At 42.9% G+C, this 16,759-nt stretch overlaps 1 protein-coding gene across 1 annotated transcript in view; it reads left to right on the top strand.

The window, feature by feature from the left end:
- The window catches only part of abcb8 (ATP-binding cassette, sub-family B (MDR/TAP), member 8), a 61,523-nt gene that overhangs the window by 30,628 nt on the left and 14,136 nt on the right, over positions 1 to 16,759 (top strand). The window contains exons 7-11 of the mRNA XM_048529708.2: positions 741 to 826; positions 9,063 to 9,160; positions 10,942 to 11,047; positions 14,957 to 14,990; positions 15,560 to 15,696. Coding sequence (XP_048385665.1) covers positions 741 to 826; positions 9,063 to 9,160; positions 10,942 to 11,047; positions 14,957 to 14,990; positions 15,560 to 15,696 — 461 coding nt within the window. The remainder of the gene's footprint in view (positions 1 to 740; positions 827 to 9,062; positions 9,161 to 10,941; positions 11,048 to 14,956; positions 14,991 to 15,559; positions 15,697 to 16,759) is intronic.

The raw sequence follows: 16,759 nt of genomic DNA, 5'->3' as shown, positions 1-16,759 counted from the left end.
CGTCATTTGATGTACAAGGAAGGTCCTGGGGAAAATGGCCCGAGTTTGTAGTTGATAATGTTGCCACTAACTACACAATTCATTAGTTTGGTTCAATCATAGTACAGTCACACTTACCTTTTAAAACTTTTTTTTTAAAAACTTAGTGTTCCATACAAATTATTTTGAAAATCAGAAGTTTAGCAGGAAAGAAATGCAAAATAAAATTGCACAAGTAAGTGATAGCCAACTGAAGGCCTATACTTCTACGGTTTTGAATTTGAAAATAAATAAAATTTCAAAGCTGTTTAAATACAGAGTAAGTTTGCTTCACGCTGTTGGTAATGTTCACATTCTCTGAAAATGTATTCCTCTTGCAGCAGAGTTGAATTTTGCCATATCCCGTATGAACTTGGTTAATGTCTAATTAATCACGTTTTATATATTTGATTTAACATTAAGGAGACATGAATGGTGGCCATTAATTAACCGAGCATGTCTACATGGGGAGCACCTGTAACAAGGGGAGGGTGTGGAAGGAACTGGAAGACTGATTCATTGATTAACTGTGGGTTTTCTGTCTTGGCAACTAGCTTGGATCCAGATTGATACAGCTTTGTGTTAATTGAACACTGTTGTGCTGGCACAAACAGAGCTTAATAATTTCATCTTCGTATTTCAAAGTGCAGGACTCTGGTTGGACTGGGTTTTTGACTTTACTGAATGTTATTGAAAAGTCTGTTTTAACAAATTATTTCCAGATTGCCAAGGCAACATGTCTTGCAGAGGAGGCACTGGGAAATGTACGGACAGTGAAGGCATTTGCAATGGAAGACCTGGAAATTAAGTAAGTAGCGGAAGTACTATTCCAACGGAGCTCAGACAGGATCACAGAATTGTTACAAAGCGGAAGGAGATCATCGTAGAATCATACAATGCAGAAGAAGCCCTTCGGCCCATCAGATCTGCAAATGTGAAAAGCACACGACCTGCAATGGCATAGTGGTATTATCACTGGATTGTTAATCCTGAGACCAAAATAATGTTCTGAGTTTGAATCCTGCCATGGCAGATGGTGGAATTTGAATTTAATAAACATCTGGAAATTAAGAATCTAGTGATAACCATGAATCTGTTGCCAATTGTCAGGGAAAACCCATCTGGTTCACTAATGTCTTTAGAGAAGGAAAATGCCATCTTTATGTGGCCTGGCCTATGTGAGTCCAGACCCACAAAAACATGGTTAACTCTCAACTGCCTTCTGGGCAATTAGGAATGGGCAATAAATGCTGCCCAAAAGCGACACCTTCATCTCTTAAATGAATAAAAAAACCCAATTCCATTTACCAGCTCTTGACATATTGTAACCTCAAGGCTATGGGTCAAATGCTCACCCAGGTACTTCTTAAAAGGATGTGGGGCAATTCACCTCCTATTACCCTCCCAGGCAGCGCATTCCAGACCAACATCACTCTCTGGGTTTTTTTAAAAAAAAGTCTTTCCTCCCATTAACATCCCCCCCCCCCCCCTGCCCTGCCAAAGCTCCTGAACCTCATCTTGAACTCATACCCCTCATGACTAACTGTTCAACTAAAGGAACAGCTGATCCTTATCTATTCTGTCCACATCCCTCCGTCTTGTACACCTCAAACAGATTGCTCCAAGCCTATCCCTCCCATTTCCTCGTAACTTAAAATCTCCATCCCACCCAGCAAGATGACTTCCTCACTTTTGTAATGTCTTTGTTTTGATTATAAAGGCAAGTGACCCCTATGCCTTTTATGCCACCCTACTAATATGTCTGTTTGCCTTTAGAGATCTATAGGCCAACACATCAAAGCCACTTTGTTCCACAGAACTTCCTTGGGTCATGCTGTTCATTGAATACTTTTGTCAAACTACTCCTTCCAAAGTGTATCACTTTTTTCGGGGTTGAATTCCAACTGCCCATTTAACCATCCTGTTTATATCATCTTGTAGCTGAGCTCACTCAACCTCACTGATAACCACCCAACTAATCTTTGTGTCATCTGCAAAATTAGTAATCAGCCCCCCGATGTAGAATGACTGTCATTCATATAAATGACAACGACTAAGAGGCGACCCCAGCCCAGATGTCTCTGTACCCCACTGGACACAGACTTGCAGTCACTAAAACAGCCTCCTGACATCACCTTCAGTTTTCTACAATTGAACGAATTTTGAACCCACTTTTATCAAATTACCTGTATCTTCTGTGCATTTGTCTTCTTGCTAAGTCTCCTTTATGGGATCTTGTCAAAAGCTTTGCTGAAATCCACATAAACTATATCAACTGCACTCCCTCATTTACATGCCTGGTCACCTCCTTAAAAAAATTCAATCAAATTTGTTAGGCATGATCTTCTTCTGACAAAGCCATGCTGACTCTCCGTTCAAGCATGCCTATCCAAGTGGAAAAGGATGCTCTCCTTCAGGATTTTTTCCAGCTTATAATATCTTTTCTATGAGTGGGTGACCAGAACTGGACAGAGATAGTAGAACTGCTGGTGCTGGTAAATGTAATTGGGTTTTATTTCTTCCTCATTTTAGGAATGAGGATTGGATCCCCACCACTCCCTACCTGTGCTCACTTAATCACCATCCCATCTACCTTCCCCAGCCCCACTCCTCCTTTCTCTCTTTATTTTGGAGCTCCCTTCTCCCTCCCCATTTCTGAAGAAGGGTCCTGACCCGAAACATCAACTTTCCTGCTTCTCTTTATGCTGCTTGGCCTGCTCTGCTCATCCAGTTCCACACTGTTATCTCAGAACCGGACAGAGTCGTCCAGAAGGGGCATCACCAATGTCCTGTGCAACCTCAACATGACATCCCAGCTCTTTCTTTCTTAATCAAAGGTCTGAGCAATTAAGGCAAGCAAGCAAAAAGCCTTCTTAATCACCCTGACTACATGTGGTGCAAATTTCAATGAACTAAGTTTCCCTGCCTGTGATGTGAGACTCACTAGTCTGTAGTTCTCTGGCTTATCTTTGTAAAACAGAGAGACATAAGGGTTCCGGTACATAATTCTTTGAAGTTTGCATCGTATGTAGACATGGTTTAAAATCCTCACAAAGAACTGACCTGTCTGGCTTCACAAACTTACAACCAGTGCTGCCTATTCCATAAAGTGGACTGGTTTGATTGTTGCTTTGCTTTCCAGCCTTCTGATTTCCGCCTCTTATGTTCGTAAGGCAAATGACACTGGATGCACCTTGCAGAATGGTGCAATTGCTTCCTTGCAACATGCAAGGTGCCCTTGGCTCCTTTGATAGTCCCCAGATGTTCCTGAAAAACTCCAGGTATTTAATTGCGACTTCACTCGGGCAGCAATTTTCTGATTATAAAATGTTGACATTTATGTGAATCCTTCTGAACCATCAAGCTTGGGCCCAAACCTTTTACTACAATTACTTGTAACTGAACTAGCTGCTAACTTGCTGTCTTGAGTCTACTTACCAACAGCAACTACAATGGCTTGTTGGTCCAGATTCTGAAAAAAAATTTTTATCCATTTGTTCAAGATTTGGCTTAGTTTCGGAGTTTTGCTTTGGGCTGACCTAGAGTCCTTCTGTTCTGGATATGTCCTGAGTGAGGCTATGCAATTGCTTTCGGTCAAGTGGTGTTTCCCAAGCTCTGTTGGACTGGCGAGGGTGCCCACTTCCATCGGAATACCCGGCGACTCATGTATTTCAATTGCTGCATTTTCTAATGATAAAGCCAGTTGTAGTGTCTGTTTGAGGTCTAGTTGGACTTCAGATAATAGTGCTTTGATATGATTACATCGTTAATCCCACATACTAAATGGTCTCTTAGCACCTCATTAAGGGTTAAACCAAAGTCACATGCCCCTGCCTTAACATAGTCAAAAATCCTAAAGAACAAAAAAAAAGAACAATACAGCATAGGAATAGGCCTTTGGCTCCCCAAGCCTTTGCCAACAGATTTGTGCTAAATTCCGATACAGATTCCCCTCATATTATTGAGTTAAAAATGATAGCAACTCCGAATTAGAGGTGGTGTGGGGTCTTAATATTCCTTAACTAAGTCATAGAACATAGAACATTACAGCACAGTACAGGCCCTTCGGCCGTTGATGCTGTGCCGACCTGTCATACCGATCTGAAGCCCATCTAACCTACACTATTCCATGTATGTCCATATGCTTATGGAATGACAACTTAAATGTACCAAACGTTGGTGAACCTACTACCGTTTGCGGCAAAGCGTTCCATTCTCTTACTACTGAGTAAAGAAACCACCTCTGACATCTGTCCTATATCTTTCACCCTTCAATTTAAAGCTATGCTCCCTCCGTGCTCGCCGTCACCATCCTAGGAAAAAGGCTGTCCCTATCCACCCTATCTAACCCTCTGATTATTTTCTATGTTTCAATTAAGTCACCTCTCAACCTTCTTCTCTCTAATGAAAACAGCCTCACGTCCCTCAGCCTTTCATCGTAAGACCTTCCCTCCATACCAGGCAACATCCTAATAAATCTCCTCTGCATCCTTTCCAAAGCTTCCACATCCTCCTTGTAATGCGGTGACCAGAACTGTACATAATACTCCAAGTGCGGCCGCACCAGAGTTTTTTTGTACAGCTGCAGCATAAAATCTTGTCAACATTTTAAAGATTTTATATCTGCTGTCTCAGGAAAATAGGCTCCCAATTACCAAAAAAGCTGTTGGCCCACAAGCTGTCAGAAGAACTACTCATTGCTTTTCATCTGCCCTAATGACATTTCTGAAAAGAAATTACATTCTTTCAATATATTGGGCCCATTCTTCAACAGCAGGGTAGAACAAGTCAAGCTTCCCTTTCACACTTGGAATATTGTGTTCAGTTCTGGTTGCTTCATTATGGGGAGGATGTGGAAGCTTTAGAGACGGTGCAGAGGAAGTTTACCAGGATGCCGCCTGGGCTGGAGGACAGGCCTTCTGAGGAAAAATCTTGGGAGCTGGGGCTTTCCTCCATTGGAGCAAACGAGGATGAGAGGTAACTTGATAGAGGTGCACAAGATAATGAGAGACATTGATAAAGTGAACAACCAGAGACTTTTTTCCCAGGGCAGAAATGACTATTATGAAGGGGCATAAATTTAAGGTGATTGGAGGAAAGTATAGGGGAGATGTCAGGGTAGGTTTTTCACACAGAGAGTGGTGGGTGTGTGGAATGTACTGCTGGCAGTGGTAGTGGAGTCAGATCCTTGTGAGACTTTTAAGTGACTCTTGGATAGGCACATGGAGGATAGTAAAATGTACGGTATGCAGGGTAGGTTGTTATTAGGATAATAGGTTGGCACAACATCATGGGACAAAGGGCCCGTACTGTGTTGTACTGTGCTATGTTCTATAACCGCATGATGCCAGAAATGCTTATCCCAATTCGTAGACAATTGTCATGAGCAAGTTTCTACAGGAGCATGTTCCACTCTCATACCCACCTAAATATCTCCACCTAGACCAGTATCCTGTCACCAAATCACCCTTTAATTAGACATGGAAAGTCTGTGATACTGATCCAGCTCTCAGAGTGAACAGGGTGTCAGAGGGTTCCTGTTTGTGTCTCAGCCAGGGCTCCCTGATTGGACCAGCTTAACAGCCCCAATCAGGAACTCATGTTCTATGAGGCCCATCTGTCTGACCATGCTAAAAATCACTACTCTCCTCTGACTATAGAACCCCCCATTACGATCTGCAGTGTGACCACCTCTCTACACATGCTGTCCACAATGGTGTCAGACCCCCAGGTACTCCAGTGTCCCCACCCACCATTCCAGTTCTGAAACCTGAGCTTGCAGGAGCTGCAACTGGACACACTTCCTGCATTCATGCTGGCTCCAAGCACTGGAAACGTGGTTGGCCTCCTACATGGAGCAAGAGGAGCAAACCATGGCTTCAAGCTCTCCTGCCATGACTAAACTCTTCAAAGGTGAAACATTTTAGAAGGCTTTTTCAAGAAAAAGAATAAACAAACAAAGTCCCTACCTTTTGTTTTTACAAAGACTTACAAAATAGTAATTTGGACATACCCACCAGGACTTGCTCACCAATCAGCTGCTCCTGTTGGTCCCACTCCCTTTCTCAACTGTTACATCTGGGTCTAGGCACGACAATACCTCTCTCTCCCAGTTCCTGAAACTCCATCCCTCACTTCAACACCCAACGTTTTGCTTTGTGCAGCCAGCATTTGGACCATCATGTTCGTCTGAGTTCTTGTCATTGTCCTGTCTCCTCCCTATAATCATGTACACTATCCCTTTCAAAACAACAATCTAATTCCATTTTGAATACAGGCAGTTCTTGGATTGTAAATCTCTTCCATTCCGGAATCCATTTGCAAGTTGCTCCATAAGCAAGTCAGATCGGTGGGAGATGTAAAATAGTCCTTCATGAGTACTGGAAAAGTTTTTTGTGTTGGATCTTTTCAAACAACACACCTGTATGGGACAGTATTCGTAAGTACAAGCTTCCATAAGTCAGACATTCGTAAACTGGGGACCCTCCGTACTTCATCTCAGAATCCATCACACAGAATTCCTACAGTGTAGAAACAGGCCCTTTGGCTCAATGAGTCCGCAATCACCCTTGGAGCATCCCACCCAGACCCATCCCCTTATAACCAACCTAAGCTACACATCCCTGAACGCTACAGGCAATTTCCCATGGCCAATCCACCCAGCTTGCACACCTTTTGGACTTCGGGAAGAAACTGGAGCACCTGGAGGAAACCCGTGCAGAGACAGGGAGAATGTCCGTGTGGAGTTTTCACAGTCACCTGAGTATGGAATTGAACGTGGGTCCCTAGTGCTGTGTGGTAGCAGTGCTAACCACTGAGCCACCGTGCTGCCCTGAACCTGAACCTGCCTCCATTAACATCCTCAGGCTGTGCATATAAATGATATTCCTCTTTATCGCTTTTGCTTATTTTACCAATCTCATCCTTAGAGTGGCAGAAGTCTGAATTGCATTGTCTGGAAGGGTAGTCGAGATGTGTAACCCCACAAGGTTTTAAAAAGTACATGATGAGTACTTGAAATGTCATAACATTCAAAGCTATGGGCCTAGTACTGGATTTAGCATAGTTTTGATGAAACAGACTTAATGGGCCAAATGGCCACTTTTGAATGATTCTCTGATTGAAACCTGAAATCTTGATCACTTTATGTACAACTTGCCCATCAATATCCTGTGGATGTGCCAGTGTTGGACTGGGGTGGACAGGGTCAAAAATCGCAATGCCAGGTTGTAATCCTACAGGTTTCTTTGAAAAGATAAATTTTAGGAGCTTTGCTCCTTTTTTAGGTGTTAGTGAGAGAGGTAGTATCAGACACAGAATTTAAGTAAAAAGATCATCATTGATGATCTTTTAGAACATAGAACATAGAACATAGAACAGTACAGCACAGAACAGGCCCTTCAGCCCACAATGTTGTGCCGACCATTGATCCTCATGGATGCACCCTCAAATTTCTGTGACCATATGCATGTCCAGCAGTCTCTTAAATGACCCCAATGACCTTGCTTCCACAACTGCTGCTGGCAACGCATTCCATGCTCTCACAACTCTCTGCGTAAAGAACCTGCCTCTGACATCCCCTCTATACTTTCCACCAACCAGCTTAAAACTATGACCCCTCGTGCTAGCCATTTCTGCCCTGGGAAATAGTCTCTGGCTATCGACTCTATCTATGCCTCTCATTATCTTGTATACCTCAATTAGGTCCCCTCTCCTCCTCCTTTTCTCCAATGAAAAGAGACCGAGCTCAGTCAACCTCTCTTCATAAGATAAGCCCTCCAGTCCAGGCAGCATCCTGGTAAACCTCCTCTGAACCCTCTCCAAAGCATCCACATCTTTCCTATAATAGGGCGCCCAGAACTGGACGCAGTATTCCAAGTGCGGCCTAACCAAAGTTTTATAGAGCTGCAACAAGATCTCACGACTCTTAAACTCAATCCCCCTGTTAATGAAAGCCAAAACACCATATGCTTTCTTAACAACCCTGTCCACTTGGGTGGCCATTTTAAGGGATCTATGTATCTGCACACCAAGATCCCTCTGTTCCTCCACGCTGCCAAGAATCCTATCCTTAATCCTGTACTCAGCTTTCAAATTCGACCTTCCAAAATGCATCACCTCGCATTTATCCAGGTTGAACTCCATCTGCCACCTCTCAGCCCATCTCTGCATCCTGTCAATCTTTTACTTGGACTATAACATGAATTCGTGATTTCTGACCTTTATCAATACCTTGTCCAATTGGATTTCAAACTCTCCTAGTGACTGCATTACCTCCCTCTGGTCTGGTCAGCACCTTCCTCTTTGGTGAGTAGCTGTAAACATTCGTTTAATACTTCTGCAATGTCCTCTGCCTACATGTGTAAGTCCCCTTAATTGGTCGCACTCCTCCCATGACCACCCTTTTACAATTTCTATGCCTGGAGAAGACTTTGAGTTCCCTTTTATGTTAGCTACCAGTCTCTTGTGATATTCCCTCATTGCTGTTCTCTTGCTCTCTCACGCTCCACGAACCAAAAGCATCAATGGAGTATGAGTGGCAAGAGTACAGGTGAGGCATGGTTGAGGCATAATGCATTATTGTATGTTTTTTTGTCTATTCCCAAGATCTGACTGTCACAGGAATCGTAAGCATTAATTGCCCATCTTAATTGCCCTTGATCAAGTAATGAATGAGCCACATTTTGGACAATTTAAGAGGCTTGCTGGGCCATTTCAGAAGGCAGCAATTAAATTGCTGTGGATCTAGATTCACATGTAGGCCCGACCAGGTAACGACAATAGATTTCCTTCACGAAAGGACGTTGCTGAACCACGTATGCCTTCACAACAAATAATAGTAATAGTGACTATGTCAACTACCTAGACTAGCCTTTTACATCAGATTTATTAAAATAAACTTATTCAAATTTCCCTGCTGCTGTGGTGGGATTAGAAGCTGTATATCCAAGCCAGTAGTCACGCCCTCTGGATTACTGGCCTAGAAATGTAACTATTACTGTTGGAGTTGATGATCACACTGCTGAAACTATTTGTGTTGGCAGTTTTTTCTCTCGAGAGGTGGATGAAGCCTGCAGCATGAGTCAGATCCTGGGGTTCGGAATTGGTATCTTCCAGGGATTGTCCAACTTTTCATTAAACTGTAAGTCAATGGATTTTTACTCCCCTCAACAGGGAAAGAGAAAGAAAGAGAAGAGAGAGAATGCAAAACATGCAGTAAGAGGGAGACCGAGCCTCTTGTGGCAGAAACAGAGATTGAGTGACTGTGGAGAAGGACTGAGGAATATGCTTCAATTTTCAGGCAATGGGGGGGGTTTTGCTCCATCATCCCCAAGAAAGGAAAAGAGTGTGTTACTCCTGACCAACACTCAACAAGGCCACTCTGCAGTAATGAGTTGCTGCTGGCACTGAACAAAGATGTTCGATCCTCCTCCAATATACTGTGGCTTTACTAGTCTGGAGCACCACCAGAACTTCTGATAAAAGGTCACCGAAATCGAAGCGCCCTCTGTCTGTCTGCAGATGCTGCCGGATCTGTCATGTTTCTCCAGCATTTTATTTGTTATTGTTGATATTTTTAATGAACTGGTCCAGGCATGCTAATAGTATACTTCTAGAACAGGTGGGCTCTGAATCCAGGCCTTTTGACTGAGGGGTAGGGACACTATATCACTAGAACTATATAAGCCAACCATATTGTGGTGATGGCAGTGTAACATTTGGGTAATATATTTTGTTAACAAGCTGAACTGTTCATGAATTACTTTTTAATAAATGGCAAATGGATGCTGATATCAACATCTACTGTACTCGGTGGACCAGGTCAGTGGGAGGAAGGCAGTGGAATACACCCCTGCTATCTGTTATGTTCCCTAAAGCCTAAAAGCACGTCTGGCCAGGGTTGGGGCCTTACAAACCAAGCCATTAGAGTTTGACAGACAGTGAGAAAGAGGAGACAGGCAGGTGTTTAAGGGAAATTAAAGAAAATCATAAAGAATTCTGTAGAAACATAAATAACTGAATAAAAATCAGGGTAGAAATATGCCCTAAAAAAGGTTAGCCTGTTGCAACAGTTCAATGGCAGAAAAATTATATCATGAAAAACAGAAGACTCACATTTATGTAATACCTTTCAAGTCCCCAGATGTCTCAGTGCTTTATGACCAATGAAGTAGAGTACAGTCGCTGTTGGAATGTGGGAAACATTGCAGCCAGTATGAACAGTCAACACCGCAGTGTGAGAATAACCAGATAATTTTCTTTCGGTGATGTTGACGATGTGTCTCCTGCTGTCCTTCTAAACTGAATTCCAGGATCTTTTCCATGTATTCAAGCAGGCAGCTGAGGCCTCAGTTTAATGGCTTGCACGAAAGACACTTTCTGAAAGTGCAGCACTGCACAGTTGGGTCAACCTTGATTTTGTGCTCCTATCCTGGGACGGGCTTTGAACCCAGAACCTTGTGACTCAGAGTTAAGAGTGCTACTTACTATACTACAATGGATTCTATGTCCTCAGCAATTACTTTACCTCAGTAATTACAGGGAAACTAACAAAAGTATACATGAACTTAGAAAAAAAATCAAAAAAGATACTTGGATGTTTAAGGTAGATAGTTAGAAAGAGGGATAGTAATTGATAAACCAATTAATTTAGAAGAGATAAAAGTCCTCACCTGGATGAATTACAGATTAAAAGCAACATGGAACAGACTACAAAGGCACAATTCCACCATTCCTTATCAAATTAATACTGAAAATGCTGGTGATGTACAGCACATGTGGCAGCATCTGTAAAGAGAGAAACTATTAGTGATTCAGTTTGTGTCATTGCAAGTTAAAGGCACTCTAGATGTGAGTTTTTGATGTTTGTTGCAGATGTAAGTCTGTTTGTGGTAACATGATAAACACATCTACTCCTTGCAGGTATAGTTCTGGGTACCATCTGTGTTAGTGGAATGATGCTGGCGAAGGAGCGGCTGCGGGCTGGAGATTTGATGTCCTTCCTCGTGGCCACACAGACTGTGCAGAGGTCAGTTGTTGAGGGGGCATTGGATAACAAGAATGGGTTGTCCCAGTGCCTGCTGTCTGCAGAGTGAGCAGACCAAGTGGTGATATCAACAAATGGGAATTTTGGGGCAGTGGGTAATTTTCTTTACTTTGGTTTTTTATTTGATATGAGTGTTGCTGGCACAGCCAGCATTTGTTGCCCATCTCTGATTGCCCTTGAACTATGTAACACCTTCTGGACAATTTTAAACAGTTTTCTGGGCCAGTTCAGAAGGTAGTTAAGAGTTGGCCACATTTCTGTGGGTCTGGTGGTCACATTTAGCCAGACCAAGGAAGAATGGCAGATTTCCTCCCCTAAAGGATAATAGTGGACCAGGTGCGTACTTACGATAATTGGTAGCTTCACTGTGCTATTTTTGATGCTGGCTGGAATTTGCGGATTTATTAACTGAACTTAAGCTCCACAACTACCATGTTGGGTCTGAACCCATATCCCTACAGCATTAGCCTGGGCCTCAGGATCACCTAGATACTACTTCATCATTGGATTGGTCCTCAATTCCAATGCAGTTCAAGCAGAAAAGAGTGAGGGTTAGTGTTCTCAGATGGGCCGCTAATACAGACGGCGATAGGAACCATGTAAAGGGCAGTGAGGGGTAAGAATTTCTGAAGAATATTCAAAAAACCTGTTTAGATTGATCTGTCACTAGATCAGTCAGAAAGAAAATGTTGCTGGACCCAGTTCTGTGAAGTAAGGTGGATCAACTATTTGTAACGTTTAGGGACCTGTGTTCATTGTATCGTGAGGTTTAGATTAGCTGTGGAAAATGATTCCGAACAGACTAAAGTTTAAAAGCAAAAAATGAAGATCTGAAGTCAGTGGGTGAAATCAATCTGCTCCAGATGAGTTGGAATTACATTGGGAGGCGATTGGAGCAAGAGGCTGTTTGTTTTTAAGGAGAGATGGGTTGTGTGTACTCTAGGTATGCTACCACAAGAGAGATGATCACTGTGTCCCAGGTGTTCAGTTTAGTCCTTCTTCCATGTCATGGAGCCATCACCTGGTTCTTCTCCTAAGCCCAGCAGCCTGGCTATAGAGCAGATGAGTCTTGAACCTGAGTTTCCTAACCCTGACATAGAGAAACTACCATTAGATCAGATTCTCTGCAGTGTGGAAACAGGCCGTTCAGCCCAACAAGCCCACATCACCCCTTGTTGAATCCCATTGTAAGGTTCTGATATGTTCTTTGTTTCAGGTTATTGTCACAATCACAAAAATCAAGAATTCCATTTGCTTTATCTTTCTAGCTGCTTTCCTCTTAAAGAAACTTGGCAATATCATTCTAAATGCTGTTTAGGTGCTACAATTGCACTTATCATGTTTTTCTACTGTTAAACTTTAATTCCGGCACTAAAAATTAGTGCCAAACATGTGAACTATGAACTATATAAGTATCAAGTGTGGGTATGGACAGGCTGTTGAAATGTTCTGGCAAATGACAATAAAATGTAATGGAAAGAAGTTTGTATATTGGCAGAAAAACAATAAAGAGACAATGTAAAGTAAAGGATAGATTTATAAAGTGGGGGGATGCAGAAGCAGAGACACCCAGGTATGTATGTATGTATAAATCATTTGCAGGTGACAGGATAAGCTAAGAAAGTGGTCTAAATGGCATTTGGAACCCTGGACTTTGTAATAGTGACATAGAATACAGAAGTAAGGAAGTTCTGTGTTAAAACACTGATCCAGCCTCCACTGGAAGATGGTGGCCAGTTTCTCAGCATTGCACTGTAGGAAGAATTGGATATGGTGTAGAAAAGATTTACAAGCATGATGGCCCTTGTTAATGTTGTTAGCTTGGAAAAGCTTTTAGATTGGTTTCAATGAAAGAGAAAGTTGAGAGGACACTTGAGAGCAACATTCAGAAACGAGGGATCTGAATGAATTGGTAGAAAGAAGCTTTCCTTTTTGACAAAAAGGTTGAGAACCAGAGGCTACAGATTTAAAATGGTTGTAAAAGTAAGCAACGATGATATGCTCAAATCTTCATATGCAGTGAGCAGTTAAGATCTGTTTAAGGAATAGACTGCTAAGAGTGCAGGAGAGGCAGATGAAATCATGACCTACAATAGAGAATTGGACTGTGATCTGATGAGGGAAACATTGCAGAGTTACTGTCAATGGTAGTGAAAGTGAGACTAGCTGAGTTAAACTTGCAGAGACAAGATGAATTAGTGCTTCCTATTTTCCATTATCAGTGTATGATTGCCGACTACTTGCTTCCCTGGAGCCTGGATTCAAATCAATAACTTGGCCTGTGTGGAAGAGTCTGCTTTTTGCCATCAACTGCAGTCCGAGATTGGGGGGAGCTTTACGTTGTATCTCAGACTATGCTGTACCTGCGCTGAGAATGTTTAATGTGAACATTGTAGAGGAGGCTTCACTCTGTGTCTCAGCCCTTGATGTTCCTATCCTGGGAATGTTTGTGGACAGTGTGGACGAAGTCTTATTTTCATTTTAAAGGTATAGAGGATGCTTCAGTCTGTTTTTAACTCCATGTTGTCCCTGTGCTGTTATTGTTTGATGGGAAGTACAAAGGATCTGGGAGTGTTGGTCCAGGATTCTCTAAAAGTTAACTTGCAGGTAGAGCCCGTGATTAAGAAAGCAAATGTATTGTTGTCGTTTATCTCAAGGGGGTTGGAATATTAATGCAGTGATGTGCATCTGAGACTTTATAAAGCTCCAGTTAGGCCCCATTTAGAATACTGTGTCCAGTTTTGGGCCCCACACCTCAGGAAGGACATACTAGCACTGAAGCGTGTCCAGTGGAGATTCTCACGAATGATCCCTGGAATGGTAGGTTTAACATATGATGAACTGCTAAGGATCCTGGGATTGTATTCATTAGAGTTTAGAAGGTTGAGGGGAGATCTAATAGAAACTTACAAGATAATGTATGGTTTAGAAGGGGTGGATGCTGGGAAGATGTTTCCATTAGGCGGGGAGACTAGGACCCGTGGGCACAGCCTTAAAATTAGAGGGGGTAAATTTAAAATGGAATTGAGGAGACATTTCTTCAGCCAGAGAGTGGTGGGCTTGTGGAATTCATTGCCACAGAGTGCAGTGGAGGCTGGGATGTTAGATGCCTTCAAGGCAGAGATCGACAAATTCTTGATCTCAGAAGGAATCAAGGGCAATGGGGAGAGTGCAGGGAAGTGGAGTTGAAATGCCCATAGGCCATAGGCCATGATTTAAATGGCGGAGTGGACTTGATGGGCCGAGTGGCCTTACTTCCACTCCTATGTCTTATGGTCTTATGGAACAGTGTCTAGAGTGATTGTAACGAGGTCAGCCAGGTGGACCTTCATAGAATATGAGCTCCTGATTGAACCAGATTAACAGCCCCAATCAGGGAGCCCTGACTGATAGATAAAAACAGGAGTGTCAGAGGTTCTGTTCTCAGGTGAGGGAGCTGGACCAGTATCAAGAACTTTGCATAAATAAAAGGTGACTTGGTAATAAAATACTTGTCTCTGTGAAGTTATTTGTGCTGAAGAAGCTTTAGTTTCTGTTTAAAAGGGTAAAGAAGCTCTACTTTGAAACTCTGTCATACCTTGGATAAGACTTCACTGCAGATTTGGTTAAATATACCTTGCAGAGCACATTTACAACAGATCACCTGGTTAATGGGTGTGGCCTCTACCGAAACCACAATAAACAAAGTTGGACTGGAAATGACAAGTAAGCTATGTGTCTCTGTCACTGATGTATGGTGATATTAGTGAGAGATTCCAGTGATTGTGACAGGCCAGGCCCTAGGTTCTTTTATCTGTGGTATTTTCACTGGGTATATCAGAATTTCTGTACTGACATGTGTTTATTTATCTAACTTTGGTCAAGTAGTGATTTCTTTCTGCACTGTTACAGGTCTTTGGCAAATATCTCCATCACATTCGGACAGGTGAGTTCTGAAACCTACAGTCATCGTGTGCCCAATAAAACATTATCCCCCTTGCACACCCCACAGCACATTCGGCCTCCTCATGATACAACACCTTGAGGCCAGCCTCTCCTGGACTCCATCTTCATTACCTCCCCGGCAAACTTGTTGCCACATTCCCACACCGGGGCCACTTGTCTATTATTCCATTCTAGGCCCAGCCAGGCTGTCTGCAAGCTAACTCACCCATCAGCTCTCTGTGTGTACCCCATCCTACAACCACCTTCTTCACTTCACCTTAAGCTGCAACACTATACCCCCAGTGCACTATCCCTTGCCAGCTAGCCTCTGCCCACACTTCCCCCATCAGACCCTCTCCTGACTCTGGTCTGCCCTCTCCTACTGAAGCCAGGTATTCACTCTCCCCAAAACACTTGCAGCCTCCCAAACTCCCTGAACATTGCCACTGCTCCCACTCATTCCTCCAGTCCCACTGGCACCATTGCCAATGCTTGCACCTACCTGGTATGTTTGCGTGAGTGAGAACCTCCCCGATTGAGCAACCCTTATCTCTTTCTTTCTCTTACCAGGTCATTCGTGGGATCAGCTCTGGAAGCCGTGTGTTTGAGTTCCTTATATTGCAATCGAACATCCTTGTTAAAGGGGGATTCCAGATTCCATCACATGCCCTGTTTGGACAGGTGCAATTCGACAATATTGACTTCAGGTCTGTGAGAGCTAGATGAGTTGAATAGTCGAGGTGTACTGTGATTAGAAATTGTCACTCCGAACTGGGGAGGGGTTAAATCATCATTGGTCCTCACTTGATCAATTAGACAGGAAGTCCTTACTTAATATTGTTATTTGATTCCTGGAAATATGGGTTAGACGAGAATCCCTTTGAGACTCATGACCTCCATCCAGTGATTGGCTGCTACACATCATAGCTGAGACTTGTTTTGATAGGACAAGTTCTCCAGGAATGCCCAGTGCACAGGGAAGTTAATAATCTAACTACCAACACCACCATGTGAATACAGAGTTTTCAGTGAATTGCAGCAATAACATGATGTTGAGTACCACATGTTAAGTGAGAATTTGCTGCAGAGAGTAACTGTCTCTTTACTCTTTTAAACTGAAAGTAAAGCTCACTTGACGTGGTCCCCATCAAAGACTCGCAGGACAGGTAAAGTAAGAGGTTGGATACAGAGTAAAGCTCTGTCTCTGCTGTCCCAAACAAATACACCCAGGACAGGCACAGTACAAGGTTAGAAAATAAAACTTCCTCTACTACTCCTTTTTAAAGTACTTTGACATGAGGCAAAGTCCAGTCTGATATAGAAGGAATGCTAGGACAGGCCAGTAGACAGAGAAAACATGGGCTGGATAAGACAAATGGGAAGACCAGAAAGCCAATCTGTTTTAATTCCAGGAACTTGATTGGTAAGGTGGTTGAATTTAGAGCATTAATCAGCATGTGGGAATATGATATTGTTGCAGTCACTGAGACGTAGTTGAAGGAAGAACAGGAGAGTTATTTGTGCCAGTGCATAGATAGTTCTATTAGAGATGGGACAGGAATAGATCTAATTCTGGGAATGAAGCAGCTAAGTGGTTAAAATTCCAGTGAAGTGAGCATTTTGGGAATAGTGATCATAACAAGGGGCAGCACCGTGGCTCTCTGGTTAGCACTGCTGCCTCACAGCGCCAGAAATCTGGGTTCGATTCCACCCTCTGAGAACTGTCTGTGTGGAGTTTGCATATTCTCCCCATGTCTGTGTGGGTTTCCT

Source organism: Stegostoma tigrinum, chromosome 5 (genome assembly GCF_030684315.1).
Source record: "Stegostoma tigrinum isolate sSteTig4 chromosome 5, sSteTig4.hap1, whole genome shotgun sequence".
NCBI classification, from domain to species: Eukaryota; Metazoa; Chordata; class Chondrichthyes; order Orectolobiformes; family Stegostomatidae; genus Stegostoma; species Stegostoma tigrinum.
The sequence above is the reverse complement of the archived record's forward strand: the minus strand, read 5'-3'. Positions and strand labels throughout refer to the sequence as shown.